A 27,288-nucleotide genomic window follows, 5' to 3' on the forward strand; every position below is an offset into this window, starting at 1 on the left:
TCTTGCCTACATTTGATCTATCTTCTAGGTCTTTCAGTCATTAAAGGGGCATCAGAAATCGAGGAAAGAAGAATACGAACCCACACAATCCATTTATGAGAAAAGCCTATGGTCCGTGGCACTGCAAATACAAAATCTAGCATACATAAGATACCTTTCTGTCCAATTCTCCTGCAGCAGGTGAGTATCTAATGAAAGTTTTAGATAATTTAACGGCCTTTGACAAGAGCAGATTGAAACTCATCAATTAGAATAGGAAGAAATTTGGGAAGTCTCACCTATAAAACCTTCAAAAATAATTTTATATAGATTGTTGAGAAGGCTGATCGGACGTGGATCTCGTGCAGTAGGCATACCTTCTTTTTTCGAGATGAGAAATGTGTAAGCAAAGTTCAACCGTAATAAGTCAAGGCCTCCCTTGTGAAAATCCTCCAGCAGCAAGAGATTCCAATGACCCAAATCATATGGTTGCTGGAGTACAAAGGCTAGCTTTTACCCAACCTAAGGGGCTGCAGGAGCTTCTAATGACCCAAATCAAATGGTTGCTGGAGTTAAAAGGCTAGCTTTGACCCAAATACCGATAGAAAAGCTATCAACATTCTGACAACAATGAGCCCTAGCCTGATGGTGTTTACAAAGCTAGCAGGAACATCAGCTATTTGTCATGCAGCTGTACAAACGTGAAGAAAGAATTGTCTTTGCCTATGTGGAAATGGAAACCAGATCACACAAACTTTTAAAGGAGGATCCGATCTTATGAGGCACATTGTTTTGCTTGACTCTGGTGTAAGGAAAAAAGCTGGATGCTCAGGTTTGATACAATCTGCTTGCTTAATTATGGAGTCATAACGAGTATAACAACCCTCATGCCTATTATGTTCGAAACCAGAAAGAGAATGTTAGGGAGTAGAAGGCAAAGACTTAAGTAATGAGGTCTTTGATATTTCTTTTGAACAAGGAACGTGCCTCATCACTAGATTATTCTTTTGTCTCTTTAATCTTCAACAAGGATGATAAATAGTTCACTTGTCAAGTCAAAGATACCTTGTAAAGGTTGGAATTTTCTGAATATGCAACATTTGTTCTGGAGATACTGATAGACAATCATATATAGCTCTATTACCTTATGTAGTCTTTGTTTTCTTTTTTTTTTTGTTTGTGTTTTATAGGGAAATGGGAGGCAAAAATAGCACCCAGGCTTTATAGAAACATATGGAGTTCTTCGTTCATTCAAAATTGCCCAATCAGTAAGCTTAATGATCCTGAAACTAGGACGTAGAAAGCTCAGAATGGCTAATTACTCTTTACTTTTCTCGTAGATGATTTGTGCATTTCTCTATTTCTTTCGCAGGCTCATTCTTTGAAGGCTAATCTTCAGCTCATAATTGTATTTCTTTTATAATTACCGCCAGTCATTCTCAGACACAGATTTCATAAATACCTCCTCTATTCTGTGATGATTATTGAGAAATATAAAAAGAATTTTATATGCCCATGGAGACGGTAGATACATAATTCCTTTGGCAGGCAAGATCCAAAATAAATAAAAGAGCATATTTTTTGCTACAATGGATGACTCATGCATACACTTCTAGTATAAATACGTCCAAAAAAGTCAAAAGATAATAAGTCTCGGAGCACTTTAGGCAGCTCCCTCTCACCAACCCAGAAAGCTCTTCCTGAGTGGTCAGCCACATATGAGGCCACCCAATCCGCAATCTTATTAGTCTCTCTATATATATACTTGGTCTGAAAGGTAATGTCTCCACCCACTATGGCCCGAATATCACTAAGCAATGGGTGACAGCCACCCATGTCGCTGGTGCACCTCTAAATTCAGCCAATCACCGTAGCTGAGTTGCCCTCGAGAAGGACTGTGCTGGCTTGCAGCACACGCCGGGCATGACACAGCCCAGCTCAAGCAGCCCTCAGCTTCGTCCCAAAAATAGAGATGTCAAAAATCTGGCGCCCATCAGCAACAACTACTCTAGAGCCAATTGAAGTATAATTTGTTGACTTCTCTTTTTTTTTTTTTTTTTTGCACAACTTTAGAATGCCATCTTTTTCCCCTAATTACAAAGAAATTTTTTTTCTGAATTTATTTCAGTTTTTCCTGTTTTTTTTTTTTTTGTGAAATTGGTGTTTCCTCTTTTGACATAAATTGCTATACTTATGATTATTTTGTACATGATTTTTTTAATGTGTGTAGTATTTTTTTTTTCTTTCTAAACTTTTTGAACATTCCCTTTCTATCGGTTTTTTCTTTTTGAAGAGTAACATTAAGAATCTAATTTACTTGGGGAGCAAAATTGCGAAGGAATTATTTTTTCCCTTTCTTTGTGCATGTAAAATTTCCAAAAGAAATAAGAAGTCAAATTTTTTGAGTAAATTCTTTTGTGCACGTACAATTTTCCTTAGTAAATGAACAATTAATTCCTTTTCAAAAAATTTCACTAAAATTTTAATTTATAAAATAGTAGAATGAATTATTTTTTCCTTTTAATATGAAAATCAAATTTATTCTTATTTGAGCAGTCAGAGAATAAAAAATTTTGGTTCAAAGGAATGTTCAAAAAGAAAAAAATATCACATGCACAAAAGAAATATCACTAACAAAAAAAAGGAATTATTTTTCTTTTACAAAAAGAACACTCAAAAAAAAAGTTAATCTATTTCTTTCTAAAGAGTCCCACTAAAAATCTAATTTAGACAATATTATGAATGAATTATTTTTTTCTTTTTTTAGTACAACGGCGACTCACACACAGCAGGTATGAGTGCGTCACATAATATCAAGAAGGATAAGAGAATACAAAGGAGATGGAACTAAGGAATGGTCTTCCCAAGTGAAACCCTCAGAATGCTGAGTCGCAAAGGATGCCACCTAATCCGCCGCATTGTTTACTTTTCTGTAGGCATAAGTAGTCCAATGGGAGGCACACTCACCCAAAAGCAGGCAGATGTCGTGGATCAGTTGTATCCCACTGGAAACACGATCCGAATTCTGGATCCATTCGATCACCATAGTTGAATCTTCCTCAAGGACAATACGGTCCACACCCAACACTCGCCTCGCATAGGAAACACTCTCTTATGCAGCTCTAGCCTCGACACCAATCACAGTCTGCTCGAAGATCTGTCGACTGCGGACCGCCATAAGTCTGGCCTTCTGGTCTCTGAAGACAAACACAGCACCTCCGTTGCCTCCTTCCTCGTTGATACTGCCGTCGAAGTTTACATTGCGAAAACCAAGGGGTGGGGGCTTTCAAGATACGGATATAGTCCTAGGTGCTATAAGAGCGAAGGGAGAGCCCTATATTTCTCTGGCTAACCCAAGGGATGACGATGCAATAATACTAAGGACCTTCGCTGTATGAATAAGGGCTCGGTCTACCACCAGTCTCGAATGCGCGACTTTATCCTCAAAGACTCGGGCATTCCTATCTAGCCAATAGTGATAAGCCAAATAGGTTGCCCTAATCTTCTGCTCTATGAGGACCGACCTCTAGGAGGAATCTCATAGAAAGGTCAGAAACTCCTCTGTCGATGTCCACCTCTACATCAGCCCGAAGGAAGCTGCGGCACACTCCCAACTCTGAGTAGCCCTTTGATAGACAAAAAGAATATGGAAGATGAACTCTTCTACCTCCAGACAGGCCCAACATCTGGAGCAATACTAATCCTACGCCGGGCCAGCACTCCTCTGGTAGGTAGGCATCCCCACGCCACCTTCCACATAAATAAAGCCACACAGGGGTGGATGCATAATCGCCAGATCTAACCTCCCTCAATCTCCCGGGCCAACATCCTCCTAACCAACGCCAATAGGTCCCTGGACCTCACCTTTGGCCTGCCCATCCTTCCCCACACCCTCCTATCCTCAGCATCACTCTCGGGACCAGCACCGTTAGAACCCGCTCAACGAGCTGCTCGCCAAAGACCCGTTGAACAAGGTCCTCATCCCATCTCCGCTAACCTAGGAAAAGTAGGTTGCTAACATTGCAGCCCTCTAGCCCCCTGGGGTCGAACAAAGTAGGCTACCTACATAACGGTAGGTCAACCAGCCAATGGTCTCCTAAGACATCCATCGCTCGCCCGTCACAAATCTCCCATCTGATCTTCGAAAGCACCATAGGACCACAGAAACAAATCTCCCACCAGATGAAGGAACTGCGCCGCCCACGCAGAATGCTAGCGGATCTACCGGGTCCCCATACTTGGCTCGCATCAGGGATCCCTATAGACTTGCTGGCTTCAGAATAGATCTGACTGCCAACCTAGTGGCGAAGATCTCCTGCCGCTCGTCTAAGGAGTGGATCTCCAATCCGTCACAGCTAGTTGGCTGGCAAACCGTGTCCCATGCCACTAGGTGTACACCACTGCTACTCCCCTGCCTCCGCCAGATGAAATTCCTGAAGAGGTGCTCAATGTGTTGTAGTACTCCGGTGGGTACCAAGGTATAGGACCAGAGATAAACTAGATTTGAACAGAGTACTGACCTCACCAGAGTGATCCTCCCGATCATGGACAAGGTGCTTGTCTGCCAACCCTCCATCCTCCTCCTAATGCTCTGCTCCAAAGGAAGATAATCTCCCTGCAAAGGCGTCAGCTAGTGATCGGATTCCCCAGATACCTCAAAATACCCTCCTGCTCCCCAATTTCCAAGATCTCCATAATGGTTGCCTATAGACTTCTTCAAACCTTCGGGCTGAAGCAGATAGTTGATTTTGCTAGGTTGACCTGCTGACCAGAAGCCCCATAGTACTCCTCTAGCACTTTCTATAACACCTAGGCCGATCTCTTCGTTGCCCGGGCCAGCAACAAGCAGTTGTCCGCAAACAGCAAGTGGAAGATCTGAGTCGCGTTCGGCGCTGGCCTGTAGGCCTCCACCTCCTGCCTATCTGCAGCTAGCCGGAGTGCCCTAGATAGATAATCCGCACTAACAATGAACAGCAGTACTGGTGACAAGGGGCATCCCTATCTAAGGCCCACTGATGACATAAAAATCTATGATAGGGAGCCATTCATCAATAATGCAAAGGACAGGGAGTGAATATAGCCTTGAATCCATCTGATCCAGAGAGGGTGGAATCCAAAGCACTCCAACGAAAGAGCCCCAAAGTCCTATCTCATTCTATCCTACACCATCTCCATATCTAACTTGATGCCCATTAGGCTCCTCCGCCTTAGCTCCCTTTGAAGATCAGACAAGAATTCCTGAGCAATGAGCACATTGTCCGATATAGATCAGCCTCCAACAAACGTTATTAGAATCAAAAAAATTGTTAAATAAAAGGAACCTTTAAAAAGGAAGAAATACCTCATGCATAAAATTTATCATCAACAAAAAAATTATTTATTCCTTTGTTAAGTTTCCCACTAAAAATCTAATTAAAAAAAATTTATAACAAATTTTTTTTTGTGTGAAACATATTCCCGTATCCATGTATATGTTCATCAACTTCATGATGAAATATTGCTCTATTTTTTGATGTAAATCATGCGTCAAGCCTACGTACACCTCCATCCAGGCGCGTGCATGTAGATGGCCTCAGGTGGAACGAATCTAGCGGCCATTAGTACATTAAATTAAAAATCATGCCAAAACAATTATTTGATAGCTATCTGGATTTTTTCACCACATCAAACAAATTAAATCTCATATAAATACATTGCAGGCGAGCAGTCAAGTGCTCATAAACGAGCCAAAATACCAAAATTGTCCGAGCTTTGATTGACCTAATTAATATAAACGTGCACGGTTGCAAATTATTTCCTAACACACCGTTCATCTCCTCCATTTGCCCTAAAATGGGCGGCTCTGATCTCGTCTCAGTTTCCCGTGCGTGACGCATTCTCATCCATAATAATTAGTAGGAAAGCATTGCGCTCACGAAAGGTTCCCGCGAAAGCCTCGGCAGCAAACCGTCTTTGGGTGAGCGTGAAAGGGGCCTGAATCTCCAACAACGGAAAGAAACCTTCCCTTCTCTTCCCCAGAATCACCTTCGGTTCACATTGCAACATTATTCCCCTATAAGAGTCTCCCTACACGTACCGTTCGTAATCGGACCCCATCTCTCTCCGTCTCTAAGAATTAAAGATGGTGGCGATCCATGGTCGAGTCTGTACCAGTACCACCATGAGAAAAGCAGCAGCCAGTATCCTCTTGCTTGTGTTAATGGAGTGGTGGTGCGCTCTTGGTGGTGCTCGAGCTGAAGGAGGAGGGAAAGGAGGGAAGTGGGAGCTTCTCCTCAACAACTCCGGCGTGGTGGCCATGCACATGACCCTGACCCATCGCAACACCGTCATCATGTTCGACCAGACCAGCGCCGGGCCCTCGCAGTACCGCCTCCGCCCCTCCGGCAAGCGGTGCGACGACCGCGGCTACGAGCCCTCCTGCTGGGCTCACTCCGTCGAGTACGACATCGCCACCAACACGATCCGACCCCTCGTCATCGAGACCGACACCTGGTGCTCCTCCGGCGCCTTCCTCGGGAATGGCACCCTCGCCCAGACCGGCGGCTTCGGCAACGGCTCTCGGAAAGTTCGGTACTTCAACCCTTGCTCCGACCGCCGTTGCGAGTGGATCGAGTCGGAGAAATTGCTCGCAGCTAACCGGTGGTACGCGACGAACCACATCCTCCCGGAGGAGGACCGAGTTGTCATCGTCGGCGGCCTCGACGCCTTCAGCTATGAGTTCCTTCCCAGGTCCTCGGAGAAAGAAGAAGGCGCCTTCGAGCTGCCGTTCCTGCGCCGGACTCGTGATCGGATGGTGGATAAGGGCAACAATTTATATCCCTTCGTGCACGTCTCTTCCGACGGCAATCTATTCATCTTTGCCAACCGCGATTCGATACTCTTCGACTACCACCGGCACCAGGTCGTCAAGAACTTTCCTCGGATCCCTGGGGACGGGGCGCGGAACTACCCGAGCACGGGGTCGTCGGTGATGCTCCCATTGGAGCACGAAGACGGGTTCCGCAAGGTGGAGGTTATGGTATGCGGGGGCGCCGTCGCCGGAGCGCCCCGGGCGGCGAAGGGGGGTCAGTTTTTGGATGCCCTGAGCTCGTGCGGTAGGTTGGTGATCACCGACGAGAACCCCGAGTGGGCGATGGAGGAGATGCCCGGGCCGCGGGTCATGAACGACATGCTGATCCTCCCCACCGGCCATATCCTCATCATCAATGGGGCGAAGCAAGGGTGCGCCGGGTGGCAGATGGCCACGACAGCTTCCTACAACCCTTACCTGTACGAGCCCAAGGAGAGCCTGGGGAACAGGTTCTCCGTGCTAAACTCTACCGGGATAGCAAGAATGTACCACTCTTCAGCTATTGTTCTCCCAGATGGGAGGATTTTGGTGGCAGGAAGTAATCCATATCGACTATACACCTTCGGCGTCGCCTATCCAACCGAGCTGAGGGTGGAGGCCTTCACTCCTTACTACATGGGGCGGTTCTTCGACGATAAGAGGCCTTGGAACTTGTCGATCCAGTGTGATCATGGAAGTGATGGGATTACGTATGGAGAGGAGTTCGGTGTATGGTTTGAGCTTGAGAGGAAGCCAGCTGATGTGGTGGAGTTTTATGCTTACGCGCCGCCCTTTGCAACGCACTCGTTGTCCATGAACCAGAGGATGCTGAAGCTTGAGTGCAGAAGTATGGTGAGGGACGTAAGTGGCCGGACGCATGCCGTTCTCAAGGCTCCACCATCTCCTGTTGTTGCTCCTTCTGGGTATTACTTGCTTACCGTGGTTAATGGAGGGATACCTAGCAAGTCCGAATGGGTGAGGTTTATCCATGAATGAAAGGGGTTGGATATATATAGGTTCTTCGTGAGCTTTCTGGCTCTTTCATTACGTGTAATTTATTTAGTTTTTACTGTGCCGTTGTAAATGTCCAGTGGATAGAAAATTTCTAATTTTCTCTGTTCTTCTCTTCTCTTGCGGAGTATTAGTCTTTGGGTGAGTTGAATCATCTTAGAGTAATTTCCCCTTTTTTTTCTTTGGGAGTATAAACTCAATTGGAGTGAATGCGATGATAAAGTTATAAATTTGACATTAAATTAGGCTGTTGGTTAATGATTAATTTGCACCAATAGCAGGGTCAAGAAATTGAAGTATGTATATGGCACTACAGGAAAATCGGCCTTTTCCAATGCTTTTTTTCCTAGGAAGAAGCGTCGGGAAAAAACGGTACCGCGCTAAAATTTGCCGATGCTTTAATTAAGCGTCGGTAATTCTAAAGAATAGACAACGCATAAAAGCGTCGTCGTAATTCTATAGAAAAAGCCGACACTTTTTTAAAAAGCGTCAGTAATAGACGACGCTTATTAGCGTCGACGTACTCACATGTCTAAGATGACGCGTATAAGCGTCGGTCAAATTAACAACAAAACCAAGCGGCCGGCCCCCTTCTCCTCATTTTGCATCCTAATCGATCAAGCCCTAGCTCCTCTCCTCCTCCTTTCTCTTCGACGACGAGCAACCGACCCTTGTCTTCTCTAGCGCCGAGCGACGTCCGACGACAAGCTCCTCTCCTCCTCCCTCCTCTCTGGCGTCGAGCGATTGTCCGCATCCTCCTCTCCTCCTCCCTTCTCTGCGGCGCCGACCGGCCAACCCCATCTCCCTCCACTTGAGAAAGAGGTAATTCAAAAGATTTTTAGAGGCAAAGATAGGTTACAAAAATGAAGCTTTACATCTTAATGATTCGTATGCTGAATGCTTATTTTAGAAGGAATTTGTAGAGTGCTTATGAAATTAACGGTTTTGGTGACAGTTTCTATCTGTTTCTACCGGGTATTACTGCATTTCTTGAATTTGAGTAATGCTATGGAAGTATGCTATAGAATACTTGTTTGGAATCTTCTAATAGAAGTTTATTGTTACTATTAAAATTGATGAACTGAATACTACGAGTTTGGTTAGGACGAATGTTGAATGTGCCACTTAAGTTTCTTAATGGTAAGAAAAAAATTACTTCTATTCATTTAATTAATTAGCAATTCATTTAGATTTTATTTATTATTTAACTAATATTGCTTCTTTTTGTGTATACTAGGTAACAACATGCCGTGAGAAAAACGATTTAGAGATATTGAGTTTCAGCACACATCCGTGAGATCTTCTTCCGATTAGTCCTTACGGTCCCAGCAACCTGACGAGCCCCAACAGCACGAGTCCCATTCTCAGCATGAGTTCCATACTCAGCACGAGTCTCAGTCTGAGCACATGCCACCTGCTGATTGTTCAGACATGGATGACATGCACATCCAGGGTAATTTGATTTACATTTTATATATTAATTTTTCTTACAATCTAATTATATTAAATTATTTGCCTTTAATGTTTTAATTAATGGATATTTTATTTTATTTTTATAGATGGACTGGGGGGAGTGAGGAGGACACGAGGATCTACTCGAGCATGGGATGTGTGGAGCCTATGCGAGGATGAGAAAATCGTGGTCCATTGCAATGAACTAGGGCAGCCCATCAAGAGGGTTGCAAGCATTTTATCGATTTTTCTAGCATTAGTTGCGCGGAAGGGTCAGTTATATCCGCTCAACAATATAAAATGGAATGAAATATAAGGTTGAGCTTCTTAAAGTTATTAAGGTAAAGAATTGAATTTGCTTACTATCATAATTTTATTTTTTGATTTAACATTGTTATAACATTCTTTAATTACTTTGGTGTAGAAAAAGTTTTTGCTCACTAAAGAGAGCCATGATTGGGTGTTGAAATCCGTCAACCGCAAGTGGGAAGAATATAGGGCCAAGTTAAAGGCGGAATGGAAGCACGATGGTATGACAGAAGAGGAGGTTACCCACATTTGTCCTCCTGATGTAATCCCTTATCAGTGGAGGGAGCTTGTCCACTATTGATTTTCCGAGAAAGCTCAGGTTGTGTATATTTTTTCAATACCTTAGATTATATTTACTAATAATTTAGATTACAAATTTATATTATTTTTCTTTTTTGGAAAGATATATTCCAACATTGGTAGAGCTGCACGAGTCTCTCAGACTGTTTCTCATACTTCAGGCTCGATGAGTTATGTTCGACGTAGAGCTGAATTCGTAAGTATTTTTGAAACTCTTTGAAACTATTTTAAACTGTTCTATTATATAACATGTGTCATGATAACTAGCTTGCCAATATACTTTTTATTGTAGATGGATGATAATAGGAGGGAGCCTGGTAAGATGGAGTTTTATAAAATGACTCGCACCCACCGAGATGGCAGTTTTGTTCGGGAGGAGTCAAGAGATATAATTGTATGTATTCATCTTTGAATCTTTCAACGATATTTTTATTAGTTCTATTATTGGCATATATTAATATGACTTTTTCTTTTGAGAGATATAGGACAGGGCAACAACTCTTATTTTAGATCACGTCGGGGAGTCATCATCATCCGACGTGACCAGTCACGTCGAAGCTCAAGTGATCGCTGAATTATTGGGCCCAGAGCATTATGGCATTGGAGTTATCCTCACTCAATTGTCTGCGGTGAGCATGTATACAAGAAATGCTGGAAAAGGTAGTAGCAATGCAGAAATTAGTAGACTTCACGCAACAATTGAAGATATGAAGGATCTCCATCAGACAGAGTTAACGGAGCTCAAGCAGAACCAACAAACTTTGCAGTCTCAGCTTGAGTATATTTCATTTATGTTACAACGATTTCTTCCTCCTCAGATAAATAACTATATATATTTGATGACTTTACATAATTATATATATTTGAGTTAATGATTTTCATATTCCTAACTTCTAAAGTTTTTCATTTTTTTTGTAGATTTCTGATACTTCAACAGCTCGTAGAGATAATGGTGCTGAATTCGGTCCCTGATACTTTTTAGACTATTATTTAAGGAGTTTTATATGTATCTTTCTTATATTTTTCAAAGCACATTGTAATTCTAAACTTATTAATCATATATGACAATATGAATATTTTGAATGATCTGAATATTTGTGTTGATGTAAATGTAATACATGTTCATATTGATGTAAATGTTGATTTATGATATACATGTGTTTTTTCTAATATATATATTTTTTAAAAAAATCCACTCTCGACACTTTAAAGCATTGCTACAAACCAGCTTTGGCACGGTCTGGCATGCTTTCGCCAACGCTTTTAAAGGGTCGGCAAAAAGCACCACGCAAGCTTTTGCCAACTCGTTCAAAGCGTCGGTAAAACTTATATGCGCCGACGTTTATAAGCATCGGCAAAAACCCACGCAACTATGCCGGCACACCCAAATAGTAGTTTATGCCGACGCGTGTTTGCGTCGGCAAAACTACTTACACCGATGTTTATTAAAGCGTCGGTAAATCTCGAGTTTTGCCGACGCTTTCTGTTAGCATCGGCAAAAATCTTTCCCACTTAGGTATCGCCGACGTATTTACGACACTTGTTCTGGCGTCGACAGGATTTGTACCGATGCTTATTAGCGTCGGTAAAGGCTATGAAAAATGCCGATAAAAGTTACTATTCCTGTAGTGTGGGTTATATGCCTTTTTTTTATTGCAAGGATAAAGTATATTATATTGAGTTTTATCAAAAAATAAAAAAAATTACTGAGAAAAATTTATATCACGGTCCAACCAGTCCTGTTTGATTTAGGGCGGCAAGATTGCTTGAAACTGGGAAACCTGCAAATTGCACTTGCAGCAAGGAACTTGCAATTTGCAAATGGTTAATTATAGGTGTCTGGTTGCCTACAGATCTTTTGGGGCTTTTGGTGTAGAAGCTCGTGTTGCCAAAGTTGGCCGTACGCACTTCTGTATTTTTTTGGGTAAAAATGACATTTTATATAGCTCTAACGTGGGTCCAACCTGCCAAATCAAAAGAAAGTAAAGACGCACTTTTGTATCCTTCACTCCTAGCCTCCAACTCTTGATTGGAGTGGCTGCCACTTCTGTGTCATGCTCCTCTTGCAAAATATGGGAGCACTAAAAAAATATTATAATAATACATACAATAAAAAATAGTATTATTATTATTATACTATGTTATTATCATCTTAATTTATTATTATACATTATGATAACGATATAAAATATTTATCAAAATATAACGCTTTAAAAATTTTATAATTTTATAATAATCACAAAATAATAATATTACTGTCATTCTTACAATTATAAAGATAGCAAAATTATTATTTATTACCTTAATGTTAATATTACAATTATAGTCATCATTAGTATCTTATAATACTTACTAGAATATTCTAATTATCATATGATAGTAATAACCATATTGTTATAATAATAAAGAAATCATAAGGAATGATCATAATTCCCATTATGAATCATAATAGTTACACAATACAACACAATATTTTTACAATAAATATTATATATAATTCTAATATATATATATATAAATCATTATGATATGACAATAAAATGATAAATTTATTGTGATAATGTATTAATTTATATATCATGTGATATATTTTCATAGAATGAATTAAATCTTATGATATAATAACACATTAATAGTGTAATATATCCATTCAAACATATTACTATGTTTTAATGGTGTAAGAAGACTTATAATATAATCAAATTTTATAATTATATGGTATTACATTCTAGTATTATATTAGTTGTTTAATGTATAATATTGTAATGTTATATAATAAAATCACAAGTATAAGTATATATGGTTATAATAATGTAATATAATATAACATGTAATATCTAATTTTGTAAATAGCTATGATTATTTTATAATATTTTAATTTTGATATAACAATAGCAATCATAAATGTCAGTAATAAATAAAAATGTATAGTTATTAGTTATATTATAAAATTTCTATGGCAATATATATTATTATATCTTTTATAATGTTAAAGAAGATCAATAATTGGTTGTTTAATGGTCAAACGTAATAAAAAATAAACAATTTATCTCTATTATCTTAATGGAAGAAGCTCACACATATAATTGGACTTTTAATTATAATTATCCATATTGTAGAAGGCGTCTTCTTAAAAAAAAATTTCTCTCAAAACTCAAGAGAGACTCCTCTTTCTCAACTCTCACATATCTTAATAGTAAGAAAGCTCAAGAAACTCCTCTTTCTCGTCGTATATAATATTCTAACGTTAATACTTTTGGACTCGAGCCAGCATAGAGAGCCGGTGGAACAAGAAAATACTGAAAGGCGAAGGAGGAAAGTGGAGAAGGAGAATATGCGATTATCGACATAAGGAGTAGGCGGAGAGGGCCGCATTCTAGTTGTTTCTTACCACTTGCTAGAATGTAGCAAGAAACCAAAATCTTTTATATCCATTATGTTTGATTGCTACAGTATAATTCCAAAAAGAAAAGGAAAAGGAAAAAAAAGAAAAGATGGACATGATGAAATTATTTTAGATTTACATTCACATTCGATAGCTTGTTATCAATCTAAACCACTGCCAATCAGAGAGTTAAGAGCATCAGCACCAGCGTTGCTGAATCCCTTGCATGTGTTCGAGTTTTAAATTTATAAAAAGATTTAAATTTTTTTAAAAAATAAACCAGGCTTGTTCCTTAAATTTTAGTTGGTTTAAATACTTTAAAATATATTTTTTCAAATGTTTCTTTCAGAAAAGTTGTTACTTTTTGGAAAGGAATGTTGATTTCTGACAGGAATATGATATTTCTAAAACATCACATACCTTGAAAACTCAGTGTCTTATCGGTCATCATAGAGTCTATAAATAGGCTCTCGATCCAGCATCCAGGATCAATCAAACACAATTTCTGATTTCTCTCTCTTTCTCTTTCACTATTGCTCTGTCACCTCTTGATAGTTTCTTTCACAAACAAAGTTCTTTCATTCTTCAATTTTTTGTTTTCTATCTTTTTCTTTTCTAGGCATTTGAAAGAATCATCTAGATCAAGCCTCTTCAACAATTGTTTTGGTAAGAGGAGGATCGAGCTAAGCATGGTTGTCATACCTTGGAGACAAGATCGTCGTAGATACTCATGTAAGGAACGAATCACGTTTTAGCATAGTGTCGATCACACGCCTCGATTCAGACAAGCTTACTAATATTCATTTTGAAAAAAAAAATTGTATTATTTTTTTAATTTTGACTCATTATTTTGTATCACAAATAGCAATTTCTAGGTGCATCATACTTTGATTTCCAATAGTCTAATAACATTAATTTTTGATCATACTAGAAATTGCTATTTGATTATTTATCAAATTTAATTTGATAGCATAAAATTAAATTTAATATAATTGTATAGAATTGGAAAGCCTTAACTTCATTAAAAAGTTGCTTTCTTTACTAAAATTATTTTTAAGAAAGCCATATTGCTTTGAAATTAGTGCAAATAGTTTTTTGCAACTTTAAAAATTATATAAGAATTTTCTACACATTTAAAATCTTTGCAGAATTTTCTGCAGCTTTAAAATAGTGCTTAAAATTTGTACAGAATAAAAGAAATATGTATAGAAAATTACCGCAGCTTTACGATCTGCGCAGAATTTTTATAGCTTTAAATTTTGTGCGAATTATATTCTGCAGAATTTTCTATATTGTAAAAACCTATGCAGAAATTTTCTATATCTTTTGAAAATTGTGTAAAAATTACTGCTGCTTTAAGAATGGTGCATATTATTATTATTTTTTTCAAAATTTCAATTGTTGCTGCTTTGAAAAATATCTAGAAATTACAAAATTTTTATACTTGTTATATCTCTCTTAGTGTAGTTATTTAATTTTATTGTTATTGTTGCCCTTTATTGCATTTATTTTAAAACCTAAGATTGTATTGCCCTTTATAGAGTATTAGAGTCCAAGACTTGGTTGATTTTTGCCCTACATCTTGGTTGAATTATTCTCGTGAATTAAGTCATAAGTATGGTGACTTAACTCTATCAAAGGTTATAAACTCTGTCAGGATTGAAAAAGAGCATAGGCATAAGCCTAAATTTGATTTTGGATACTAAATCAATTTGACTGAATCAAATGAAACCTATAAGAAAAAAATCTTAGAATCCTTTCAACCTTGTATCTTCCTCCAAACTCCTAGAAGCCAAAACTGTCCAAATCAGAGGCCAAAAAGAAAGGAGACCTTCTGCTTCGTATGCGAGCGAACATATCATGACGAATGATTTATACCATAGGAAGACTGAAACTTGGAAGAAAGAATCACCTAAACCTCAAGTGAACATGGTTGAAAATGGTTTTGGATCTTCCTTCGGATTAGAAAGTCCAAGCCCTTTAGTATTTCTTGTCCATTCTTCTTGTGATTAATGGCTTGATTATGGAGCTAATGTGCATGCTTAGTTTGACCGCCCCTGATTCTCTACCTTTTAGGAATCAAGTGGAGGAGGTTTAATGCTTGAAAACGACTCCTCAGCACAAGTGTTAGATAAAGGATGAGTTGACCTGAAGATGACATCTAAAAAAACTCTAATCCTTTACGAAGTGTTGTTCATCTCCAATGTTAGGAGGAACCTCATCAATGGATCTCTTCTTGTATCCAGAGGCTACAAGATTGTCTTGGAATCTAATAAGCTTGTAAGTACTCGTAATAACGAGTTTGTTGGAAAAGGCTTTGTATCTGAAGGTCTATTCAAATTGAGCGCAATTCGTAAAGATTCTAATAAAGATCATCCTATTGTTTTAAATCTTGAATCCTTTAATGTTTGACATGGTAGGCTAAGTAATGTGAATTTTGATTGGATCCATCACATGACTAACTTGAATTCGATGCCTAAGATCTAGTTGGATAAATAGATCAAATATGGAATTTGTGTTCAAGCCAAAAGTACCCAAAAACTTTTCAAATCTATTAATAGAAGTTCTAACTTTCTTAATTTAATTTATAGTGATGTGTGTGACTCTACCAAAATTTCAACTCAAAGAAGAAATCATTATTTTGTAATATTCATTGATGATTTCTTCTGGTATTGTTATACATATCTAATCAAATCTAAAAATAAAGTCTTAGATAAATTTAAAATATATAAGGTTGAAGTTGAAACGCAAACTGAAAAAATCCTTGAATAAATTGGTGCTATTCTGTCAAGAGCATGATATCATTCATGACGTTGGTCTTTCTTACTCTCCGCAGTCAAACGGTGTAGCAGAATGGAAGAATCGTACCCTAATAGATATGGTTAATTAAATGTTAATCAGTTTAGGTGCGCCCGAGAACTTATGGGAAAAACTCTTTTAGTAGCCTGTTGCATCCTAAATAGATTAAGGATAGTAATAAGATATCTTTTGAACCCTAGAAGGGTAGAACACCTAGATTAGATTACCTAAAAGTGTCGGAGTTCTTAGCTAAAGCAGGTATACCTGAACCTAAGAAAAGAAAAATTGAACCTACAACCATAGATACAATCTTTGTAGGGTATTCCTTAGATAGTAGCACAAATAGATTCCTTATAATAAATTTCTAGATAAGTGACATATCTAATAACACTCTCATCGAGGCTAGAGATGCTATGTATTTTGAAAATATTTTTTCTTTTAGAAACCAAAAATCTAATTAAATTCAATCTGATCTATCTTCTAATCCCAAACTTGTTGAATTAGAGGTTCGTTGTAATTCTAGAAAGAGAAAGAGCTCTAATCCTGATCATAAACCTTTGGAACCTAAAAGGAGCATAGGGACTTGAAAAGAAAAGAACCTTGGTGAAGGTTTCTTTACTTTTCTGGTTAAAGGTGAACCTTCCATGTTTACAAAGGCAATGTCTTCACCTGATGTCTCTTTCTGAAAAAAAGCCATTAATTTTGAATTCAACTCAATTATCCAAAAACAGACTTGGATCATAACTGATCTTCCTCGAGATAGTAAACCATTAGGTTGTAAGTGGGTATTCCACAGGAAGCTTTGACCTGATAGATTTATAGAAAAGTATAAAGCTAGATTAGTAGCTAAGGAGTATAACCAGAAAAAGATTTAAATTATTTTGATACCTGTTCTCCTAAAGCTAGAATCTCTACCCTTAGAACTCTTCTTGTGATTACTTCCAACTATAAGTTGATCATTCATCAAATGGATGTAGAGACTGCATTCCTAAATGGAGATCTAGATGAAAATATCTACATGGAACAACTTGAAGGATTCATTGTAAACGGGCAAGAAAATAAAGTTTGCAAACTTGTTAGGTCTTTATATGATCTAAATCAGGGACCTCAAAAATGGCATCAAAAGTTTGATAGAACCATCCTTTTCTTTGGTTTCTCCATCAATGATCATGACAAGTGTATGCATTCCAAAATCATCAACGATGATTGTGTGATCCTTTTGTTTACACGCTGATGGTATTCTGATCTTTGACACTTCTCTTAAAATTATATCAGAAATCAAATAATTTCTTTCCAATCACTTTGATGTGAAATATCACCCTACAGATGACGCTGATCAGATCTCTTGAAGGAGTAGCTCTCTCCTTTGCTCATTCCATCGAGAAAATTATTTAAAAGTTTGGTTATTCTGATCAAAAATCTACATCCACTCCTTATAATCCAAGTATTCATCTCAAAAATAATTTAAATGAACCAGTTGATCAAATTAAATACCCTCAAATCATAAGTTTTCTCCTATATGTGGCAAACAGGACAAGACCAGATATTTTCTATGCTATAGGGAGACTAAGTAGATATACTCAAAATCCAAATCAATCTCATTGATCAGCTGTTGAGAGGGTTTTATGATATCTTAAGAGAACCCTTGATCTATCTCTCTTTTATACTAGATACCTCAAGGAAGTTGAGGGTTACAGTAATACAAAGTGGATTACTGATTCTCTTGACCTTAAATCAACTACCAGATATCTCTTTTTTCTCAATGCTACTGTTGTTGCTTGGGGATCATCCAGACAAACTATTATATCTTAGAACACTATGGAGATTGAGTTGATTGCTTTGGATACCACCTGTATTGAGGTGAAGTGGATTAAAAATCTTATCTCAAAGCTATCTTTAGTATATAAGCCAGTTCCGGCCATATCAATCTACTGTGATAATAAGGTTGTGATAGAATTGATAAATCAAAAGAATACTAATAAAAAGATGAACCGACATACCCGGATTCATCATAAATTTATAAGATAACTCAAAAAATATAATGTCATTTTCTTGAAATTTGTCAATTCTAAATAAAAATTTGCAGATAAATAACCAAGAGTTTTCTAGAAGAGGAGTCCTAGAATCATTGAGGGGATGGGGCTTAAGCCCACTATTTATTCACCGATAGAGGATACCCAACCTTTGTAATTGGAGATCCTATAAAGGAGGTTCAAAATAGTAGAAACAAAGCTAATTGAGTGATAGTGTTAGAGTAAATTTTTTCGGAGTATATCTCCTCTTATCCCTATGATACCTCTTATCAGTGACAAAATTATATTGGAAAGGTTTAATTATACTCTTAATAAGTCCAAGACAGAAATACTATAGGGTATTAGGTTACAAATATCTTTGGATTACTTACCTATGCACGAATTGTAGTATAGGCCGCAATTAGAGGTTTGGGCTAATTCTAACAAATTTTTATAAAAAATCAAGGTACTAAGTGCAAGGCCTTTAAATATTGCTGACCGTACAAAGACCTGATTGATCTGTATTGTGTATGTGATAAGTAGAAATATGAGATAAAGTACCTAGTTCAAGGTCTAATCCTCTATGGTTCCTTTAGATGGATACTGTCAACACTAAGTAAAGTTCAAGTCTCCAGGACATCTCACCCATTGCACAATATAAGTTGATGAGATGTCCTTTTTTATTTTTTTCTAAATTTAAATCTTTTGTTGGGATTGCTTGAGTTTAAAATTTATGAAAAGATTTATTTTTTTAAAAAAAACCAGCCTTATCCTCTAAATTTTAGTTGGTTTAAATACTTTAATATACTTATTTTTTTTTAATGCTTTTTTCAGAAGAGTCGCGACTCTTTAGAAAAAAACGTTGTTTTCTAAATGGGATGCGATGTTTCTGAAACATCACGTATCTCGGAAACACGTCTTGTCGGTCATCGGACAGAGTCTATAAATAGGCTCTGGATCAACATTTGGTATCAATCAAACACAATTCCCGATCTCTCTCTCTCTCTCATTCACTAGTGCTCTGTCTCCTTTCAAGAGTTTCTTCCACATACAAAATTCTTCAATTATTCAATTTTCTGCTTATATCCTTTTCTTTTTTGGGCATCTAAAGGAGTCATTTGGATCAAGCATCTCCAGCGATTGTGCTCGTTAGAGGAGGATCAAGTTGAGCCGGGTTGTTGTACTTTGAAGACAAGATTGCCTCAAATCCATACGTAAAGGGCGAATCACGTTTTTAGAGCAATGTGCATCACACACCTCAATCCAAGAAAACTTACTACTACCAATTGATTTTGAAAAAAAGGTTTTGTATTAAGTTTTTAATTAATTGAAATTATCACCAATAGCAATTTTTTGGTGCATCATACTCTGATTTCCAACAGCATAGATTAGATATGGTGGAATAATTCGGATCAGTATCCAATCACACAATGTTTCCATCAGAAGCTTGCTTGCTAAATGGCTCATTGGACTACATATGACAGCCAGCTTCGCTGGGTGGCTGAACGCCACTGCCTGCAGGCAGAGAAAGGTGTAAGTCTTTCTTTGTCAGAAGTTTCAAACACCTTCAGTTTACAGTTCCATTAGCTGCGACGCACCGAGTATTTTAACTTATGATTCGTTATCACCATCACACAATAATTTTTAATCCGTGTACCTCTTGGAGCCATAATTTGTCTTTACCATATAATTTAATGTGCTCTTAGGGGAACACTGAATCGAAACTTTAATCTTACAATAGAACCCCCTATGTACGAGTTATATGTAGGAGACTTCCACTACAAATTCCAACAACATCATACTGAATTACTTCTTATTACGATCCGACTTCAATGTACTATCTCCACCAAAAGAAAACTTTTAACGGTGCAAATGCTTGAGAGGGGAGAATGTCAAAGCTATTAGCTAATATTATCCTACATACCATGGGTTACCGGCTACTAGGAAGGTACTATTACCAAACTGCGTTAATAACATCAGCTAACGTTAAAATAACAAACTTTGCTGTTATTTTGAAAAAGACGATGGTAATGAAACCATCAGAAAGCATTAATATTATAATGCTCAAAAATAGCAAACGACTCACATAGAAGATCTTGAAGAAATAGTTATAACACTCAGATAATCACAACAAAGAGTGGGAGCCATTGATGATACTAATTCTTAATTTCAAAAATCAAGTGATGGCTATTCCTTGGTTTGGTATGTGCGTGCAGGCAAATATTTAAACTAATGCGTGTTCGTGCTCATGCGCATGGGTGTGCATGTAGTTATACATTTGCATGCATGCATGCATGAATGTACATCCTAACCTATATGATTTTAAGTATATTTTCCAATTCATTAATTCCCACAACCCTAATCATAGTTAGATTTTCGTTTACAGATTTAAACCAAATTAGAGTTTTTTAAAGAGACTTAAGTCTGCAGGACTTCAAGGAGTCCAAGGAGGAAACTACTCTTAAGTTGGGCTTTCTAGGGGAGTGTACGTGCATAACTAGAGTCCAGTGTCCTCCCAAAATTTAGGGCTCATTTCAAAAGTTAAACTTATTTAGACCAAAAAAGTAATATGTCAAATAACTTTTGAACACATTCATGAAGACGCATTTTACCACCCAATCTTTGCTAATCTTTTTCTTTTCTTCTTTTTTTTGAAGGGGTGCCATAGTGTTTCTAAAATTTTATTCTATGCCAAAAATCTTTGGTATATATATTCATGCATGCATGCACATCTCAAGTACTAGAAAGAATTCAATTCCATATAAAACTTCTGCATCCAATAGATTATGACTATTATTTATAGTTCCAAATAAATTTTCAATCAAAGGTTAAATTGAGCAACAAAGTGTTGTTAATCCCATTGATATGACGAATGATAGTCCATAGTTTTTCTCTTACGATAGCAATTACATGGCAAGAATAATGGTCACTTTTGACCTTATCAACATTGATTTCTTTGATCAAGAATATATTTCGAGGATTGGAATATAAATACAGAAAAGATAAATACTAATCTTAGATGCAAACGGCAACAAACACTAGTGGAAAAAAAAAGGACAAGATTACCTGCTTTTGTAAAAGGTTTGCAAGTATTCATACAAAGCCAGATTTCATCTCAGCATTTTAATAAAAAAATTGCCTGAACGGTGCAAGATTTATAATAACATCTTCGAATACAATGTCAGTCCTGCTTATGCTCTCTCGACAGTTCTGAGGTTTGTAGGCACCACAATTCCGGTTATTTTAAGTCATATACCTCGAGAACATCTTCGAAGGTGGTGAGAGATGCTGGTCATTTCCACTCTCTTGATAGCGATGAGGTCTGAAGGCGCCACCCTTCTGGCTCCTTTAAGTAAATTTTCTCATCCAAATATTGTTCAAGTCCTAGTGCAATATCACCCTTGTTTTGATCTCGTTTCTTCAGAGCAGGCAAAAAGCTACGGGAGATGACATCCAGTATCTTCAGAAACTGAGATTTGTATCTCCTAAATAGAGCAAAGCCTGCCATCTGATAACGTAAAAGCTAATTTAGCTATGAGAAGCGCAGCAAAGTATGCAGCGAATATGGGAGAGTCAAGAAGCCAGATTAACCTTTAGGAAGGACTCCAAAGCAGCAGCAGTGTATTCGTTAGCAGGAAGTGCATTCAGAAACATTGCAAGCCATGCCCATCCTTCTTTTAGGCCATGAGGATTTCTGATACCTTCAACCTCTGTCTGCCAAGACACAAAAATGGCATTTTCGTGTTGGATACTGGTACATTCATAGGGTATCTCATGAACATCTAATATAAACCAATCCTTCGTAACAGGAATGGATCCTTGGAATTAATAGCAGTCAAAGCAAAATTTCTAGGTTAACCAGATTGAATGGCGAGGCTCCACTACCATGATTTTGCTCTTACTAAAATGCAAAAGTGCCTCAGAACATGATCTGAACAACACTGGTAGCTTGACCAATATCTCCCTCTACACTAATATCCTTCTAAGTTCAGTTGGGCCAACACTTGTGATGTTTAACAATTATGTCGAACATGTATCAAAATGTAACACTGCAAATATCAAATAAAATAGAAATAATACTATTTTCGAATTTCCTAGCTTTTGACATTTTTCTTTCATTCTTAATATATTGCTATTATTGCAATTAAGGGGACAATTTGTTCATGAGAGAGTGAAGGTAGAAAAGGCATTGCATTGAGATGCATGATTTATGGGCAATATTTAAGCACAGTTAACCAGAAATGAATTTCCTACTCTATCTATTTAGTTCCCTAATTGCACCACCTTCTTCCCTTCCCCAATAAAAAAGGGGTGATGCTTTAGAAAACTGGTAGAACTCAATCAAATAATTGTATTAGTTGTCCAGACCAGCAAGAAAATACTGGAGCTAAAGAATTCCCCTTTTTCTTTCTCATGTTTCTCACTGTTTTCTCCTATTTTGTCATTATTTCCTGTTCCTTACTTCAACAAATTTGTCTAGCCATAGCATTTCCCTTCACTCTTACATACTGCTTCCTAGTTCCATTTGGAAGGTGGCAGCTATGGTTTTAAGAGATGCTTATGGTTGGAGGAGAGAATTTGTCAGATAATGATCTGGTAGACATTTTGGGAGGGTGTTGATTGAGGTATTTATGGCCCTAGAGAAAATACACATGCAAATTTCTAAAATAATTTAGTAGTATTATTGTAATTCTACAGTACTATTTTGTTTGACACCATTAGCATCCAGGAATAGGAGAAATAAATATAGAGACCTGAATGAGTGCAGCATATAATTTCATATAAGACCTGACGCGATTCAGGTAACTTTGAGAGCTTTCAATCTTCCCATCTTCTTCACGGTAACCAATCATTTTCAAGTATTCTCTGGTTCCCAGTGCTGGCTGAAATGAGTAAGAAATTGACTAAAAAATCTTTCAAAAATTCATGCTACTAGAAGATTTAACTAATACATTAAATATAATTCTCAAATATAAAAAATGGAATAGTTGTATTTTGTATAGTATGAAGTCAGATTTGTGCAATAAAAGACTTTCATCATGCTTCTAAAATTCACTGAAACCATTAATCTGTTGCAATTATCCAAATTATATTTGGATAATCCTCCATTATTAGTTTGTTTATATCTTCCATAAAAGAATAGTACTATCTAGATTTCAGAGTCACTTGAGAAGGCTAATCATACCTATTGTCTTGTTTGATTGATCGCTCTCAAAGATGTGGAACCACTTGATAAACTTGTGCTTTAACACAAAATAAGTTTCATAGTAAATCTATATAATGTTATTGGAGTCTGCAATAAGATAAAATAGCCTACCAGTTGTTAAAATTGATTACATTATTAACTGCAAATGCAGTTAAATCGAATTATTGTTTTCTCAAATAACCTTTACGTGATGATTAAGAAATTAGTATTATTAAATGCTTTTTCTTTTTGAATACTGAAGAAAAGCATAAGCATCATTTGAAAAAAATAAGTAGAATGCCGAAAGTTGGAATACAACTTTATTGTTTTGTCTATAGTTGTTAGTTAAAACGTACACCATCTAAGAACTAATGCAATATAAAGTAGATAAATTACAGTTAGAAAAACAATAGCTGGCCTCACATTTGAACTCTGCAGATGCTTTGGAACAGTGTAAATGCAAGCTTTGTGGAACTCAGCCAGAACAAAATCCATTGTAACTGGGATCTGAGGATGATCCAAATAGTCAGTTCATGTACTTGAAATGCTAATATGCATAATAACATGTGATAACAAAATAATGAATTTAACATCTATTTGCAACCAATATTTACCAATAGGCAACTAGAAATCTAAGACTTTTGGCAGCAAATATTTCCTACCTCTACTAACACCACGGGTCAAAGTGTGTAATGAAGTTTCCAACATATAGAGAAAATAGATAATGATTTGCAAATTAGAATGCAAAACAGGACAAACACAAGCAAATTTACTTATTATCACTCAGGGTGGACAATACGATTTTTACCTCAAATATGTTATGGATAAATGTAATGTGCCAAAACAACCAGGTAATGCAAACCAATCATTCTCATGATATGTATGCATGGCCAATATCTTATATTCAAACCAGTCGACACGTATTGAACTTTTTTCCAACTCATTGTAACTATGGTGGTCAGGAGCATTCCAAGGTGCACCAAATAGAACTACCATTATTTTGCAGCAATATGTCATATTGATTTGCTTTTGGTGCTAAAGTTTTAAACAAAGAAATTATGAGGGAATTTTTAGTTTTGCAAATTGAATTTTTTCTTTAAATAAAGCAAAACTCAAACATTTTCAATAAACATGGATTAATGGATTTTTCTACCAAAATTGTGGGTCTCTAATTAAATCAACCAGTATAAAGCAAATTGAAATTGAAAGTGGCCTTTCATTTAACCATCTGCCAGATCTAACAACTTTAAAATAACTCTACATCCGGAACCTACCAATATGGGTTAGATTTTTGTTAAAAATCATCTGTCATGGATAAAGATGATTTAAGATAAATTAATATTATATTTCAATTAAATGGTGCAATCTAAAATTGCTTTCGACAAAAAATACAGAACTATAATTTTTCCAAAAATCATACTTTGTATTTATTTGAATTGATGAAAGTTTTATGAGATATCAATCAAAAAATATATCACAAGCAAGCTCACTTACTGGGGATATATTAATGTATCATAGTCAATACTGTCTAGCTCATCTACTTTGTGCCATAACCTAATATAGTATATTTATATATGCTAATGTTATGTTTCCAGCAGACCATCACGGGGTGAAGCCTACTGGGTGGACTGTGCTGCATCAGCAAAAGATGTACATGCTATATAGAATCAGTTATGTGCAGGCAGTGTGCATATGAGCACCTGGCTAATGTAAATGGATTCATATAAGATGTTTCAATGTCCTTTGGGAGGTCTATGCAAGAGTACTTGGTCAGTTGGAGGACAAATTATTGAATGCAAATAGTCACTAATCGTTGGTTTAATATAAAAGCAAACATCTTGCACCATCAGATACAGGCACAAAGAACAGAAGGCATGAGCTTTGTCTTTTGAGGCGTCTTCATTTGGATCACATGGACGAGTGCAGTATGCAAAGAGCGCAGGTCATGCAAAAACCACGTAGATGTTTTCCAGATGTTTGTGTTTTATTACAAGAGAATTGCTGGTGCAACTGGGAACCACTTATGATTTTGAGGAATTTGTGAAGAATGTTCTCTATGTTTTTATGTTATATATTTATACCACTCCAAAATGAGAAATCTTCCACAAAAGTATATTCTTATAAAGTTGAATCCTTTAGTTAAACATACTTTTGTACTTGAGAAAAATGAAAAGAATAAAAAAGAAAAGCACTGTAAGTTCTTCCTTTGATAAAATCAATTTCAGTTCAAAAGTTTTACTTTTGCATCTTTGGAAAAGGAATACATTTATTTTCAACAAAAAATGCCATAATTCTATAATTTCTATAATTCTATTCTGTTGTTTTCTTACTGGGCTTGGTTAACGTGGTTTATCTCTGATAGTGCAAATCAAAACAGCACCAAATTGTGAGGCAGGGTTTGGATGAATATTTTGAACAATAAGCAGAGAATCCATTGGAAAACAATGAGTCTTCATTAAATGACATAAATTTGAGGCATATTTTATATGTAATGTTATTGCATCCAAGTTCCCATTCCAGGTGCTCTCACAAGTTGATTGTAGCTCTCCAAAAGCGCTGCATAAAAGACAACATTAGACTTGTCACCCTGCATATGCCACTGCTACGAGAAATAATATTTCTTAAATTTCACTAGCATTATCATCTTTATTATCACTCAAATCACTGTTACTAAGTATGCTTTGATAGAAGAATACATGGATAGAGTGGATTGCCGACTTGTTACAGGAAGGAAATAAGTAAATAACTAATGTGAAAATGAACCATCTTATACCACTCCAGCCTAAAGTATCAGCCATGATGTTAGCTGATTGAAACAAACTAGTAAAAAGAAAAAGAAGAAAAACTAGATCTAATGTCAGCACTTGTTTTTCAATTCATGGTCCTGCCTCCACCCCCCTCAATTTCAATAATGTAAAAAAATTCAATTCTTCGAGCTCATCATCGTGGAAAGCACCAATATCAAGGATGTTGCATGTGTGATTTTAATACATTTCGTTGACACAAATACAATGAGCTTAAATACTCTTCCTCAAGCATTAATTATATGCTAATGTAAAAATATGCAGCAAATGGCACTTGCACGACATGTTTGATAATATTGAGAGACTTTAGTTAGGAGATCTCTAGAATTATAAATTATGCTAACCTCAGAACCGTCACTTTCATTTATGTTTCCAGCATATAGGGATCTGTAGATTTAAACTAACTTTCGCATTATGCTAGCATTAGGTATCATCATTTGTCCTGAGTAGTCTGCTTGTGCCGGTACCGGGCCCCAGACTGGTTGCCCGACATCACGGTTCGGTACAGGCCGGCGCTGTGTCGTATTAGGCTTGTACCAACAAAGTAGAAGAGGCGGGGAAGAGGGAGAACAGGAGAGAGAAAAAGCGAGACAAGGGGAAGGCCGAGGGAGGCCGGTGGAGAGCCAACGGAGGGCCGGAGAACTGCCACGAGGAGGAGGAAGAGGCCGGAGAACTGCTGCTGCGGAGGGGCTCCAGCTCTGGTCCCCTGTTTTCCTTCGAAACAGGGGCTCAGAGGTGGAGCCCCTCTACTGTGGCTCCTCGACCTCCGCCGCCTCCATGTGGCAACTCTTCGACCTCCGTTGGCCAGCCTCCACCTTCCTCTCGCTTTCTCTCTCTCTCTCTCTCTCTCTCTCTCTCTCTCTCTCTTTCCTCTTTTTCCTTCTTCTCTTTCTCTGTCGCCGGTCTCATTTTCGTTGCCAGAACTGTCTCGGTCTACCGGAGGTTGGCTCGGGACGACCCAAACCGGGCAGTTCAAGACGATTCCGCTGACCATGGTTTGAGTGAGGTGAAGTATGATTCAAATGGCTCTGCCAACCATATGCAAGAATGCTTACAGATTCAAGTTGGCTTTAGGATATCTCCAAAAAAGAACTCCAGAACTATGAATTATGTTAATCTCAAAAAAGTTGCTTGTTTTTCTATCATATAGAAGTTTGAAGAACTAAACTCTTCAGCACCGTGCTAGCATTAGGTAAGCATCAGTTTGTCCTGATGAGACAAAT

At 37.3% G+C, this 27,288-nt stretch overlaps 2 protein-coding genes across 7 annotated transcripts in view; one reads left to right on the top strand and one right to left on the bottom strand.

Moving 5' to 3' along the window:
• The first annotated feature begins 6,100 nt into the window (after positions 1 to 6,100).
• On the top strand, positions 6,101 to 10,852 carry LOC149767793 (aldehyde oxidase GLOX-like). The gene is made up of 4 exons (XM_089930387.1): positions 6,101 to 7,783; positions 9,696 to 9,818; positions 10,366 to 10,509; positions 10,799 to 10,852. Exons 1-4 carry the CDS (start codon positions 6,101 to 6,103, stop codon positions 10,850 to 10,852), a joined length of 2,004 nt encoding a protein of 667 aa, XP_089786513.1.
• A 10,266-nt stretch (positions 10,853 to 21,118) lies between these two features.
• Positions 21,119 to 27,288, bottom strand: part of GLE1 (nucleoporin GLE1-like protein) — a 50,861-nt gene continuing 44,691 nt past the window's right edge. For 3 of the 6 annotated variants that reach the window (XM_039120944.3, XM_088719882.2, XM_088719884.2), the window contains 4 exons: positions 23,685 to 23,768; positions 22,831 to 22,959; positions 21,668 to 21,790; positions 21,119 to 21,584 (listed from right to left, as the gene is read on the bottom strand). In XM_039120944.3, coding sequence (XP_038976872.3) covers positions 21,369 to 21,584; positions 21,668 to 21,790; positions 22,831 to 22,959; positions 23,685 to 23,768 — 552 coding nt within the window. In that variant the 3' untranslated portion in view covers positions 21,119 to 21,368. The remainder of the gene's footprint in view (positions 21,585 to 21,667; positions 21,791 to 22,830; positions 22,960 to 23,684; positions 23,769 to 27,288) is intronic. The other 3 variants (XR_005509320.3, XR_015977179.2, XM_088719883.2) reach the window with 2 other exon arrangements.

This window comes from Phoenix dactylifera, chromosome 4 (genome assembly GCF_051530095.1).
Source record: "Phoenix dactylifera cultivar Ajwa chromosome 4, Ajwa_hap1_PhDact_Kaust_v1.1, whole genome shotgun sequence".
NCBI classification, from domain to species: domain Eukaryota; kingdom Viridiplantae; phylum Streptophyta; class Magnoliopsida; order Arecales; family Arecaceae; genus Phoenix; species Phoenix dactylifera.

Excerpts from the sequence above, each read along its gene's own strand:
- LOC149767793 (XM_089930387.1), top strand. The coding sequence starts at position 6,101 with ATGGTGGCGATCCATGGTCGAGTCTGTACCAGTACCACCATGAGAAAA. Across the intron at positions 7,784-9,695 it reads TACCTAGCAAGTCCGAATGG|AAAAAGTTTTTGCTCACTAA; the intron begins GTGAGGTTTATC and ends ACTTTGGTGTAG. Across the intron at positions 10,510-10,798 it reads TCCTCACTCAATTGTCTGCG|ATTTCTGATACTTCAACAGC; the intron begins GTGAGCATGTAT and ends TTTTTTTTGTAG.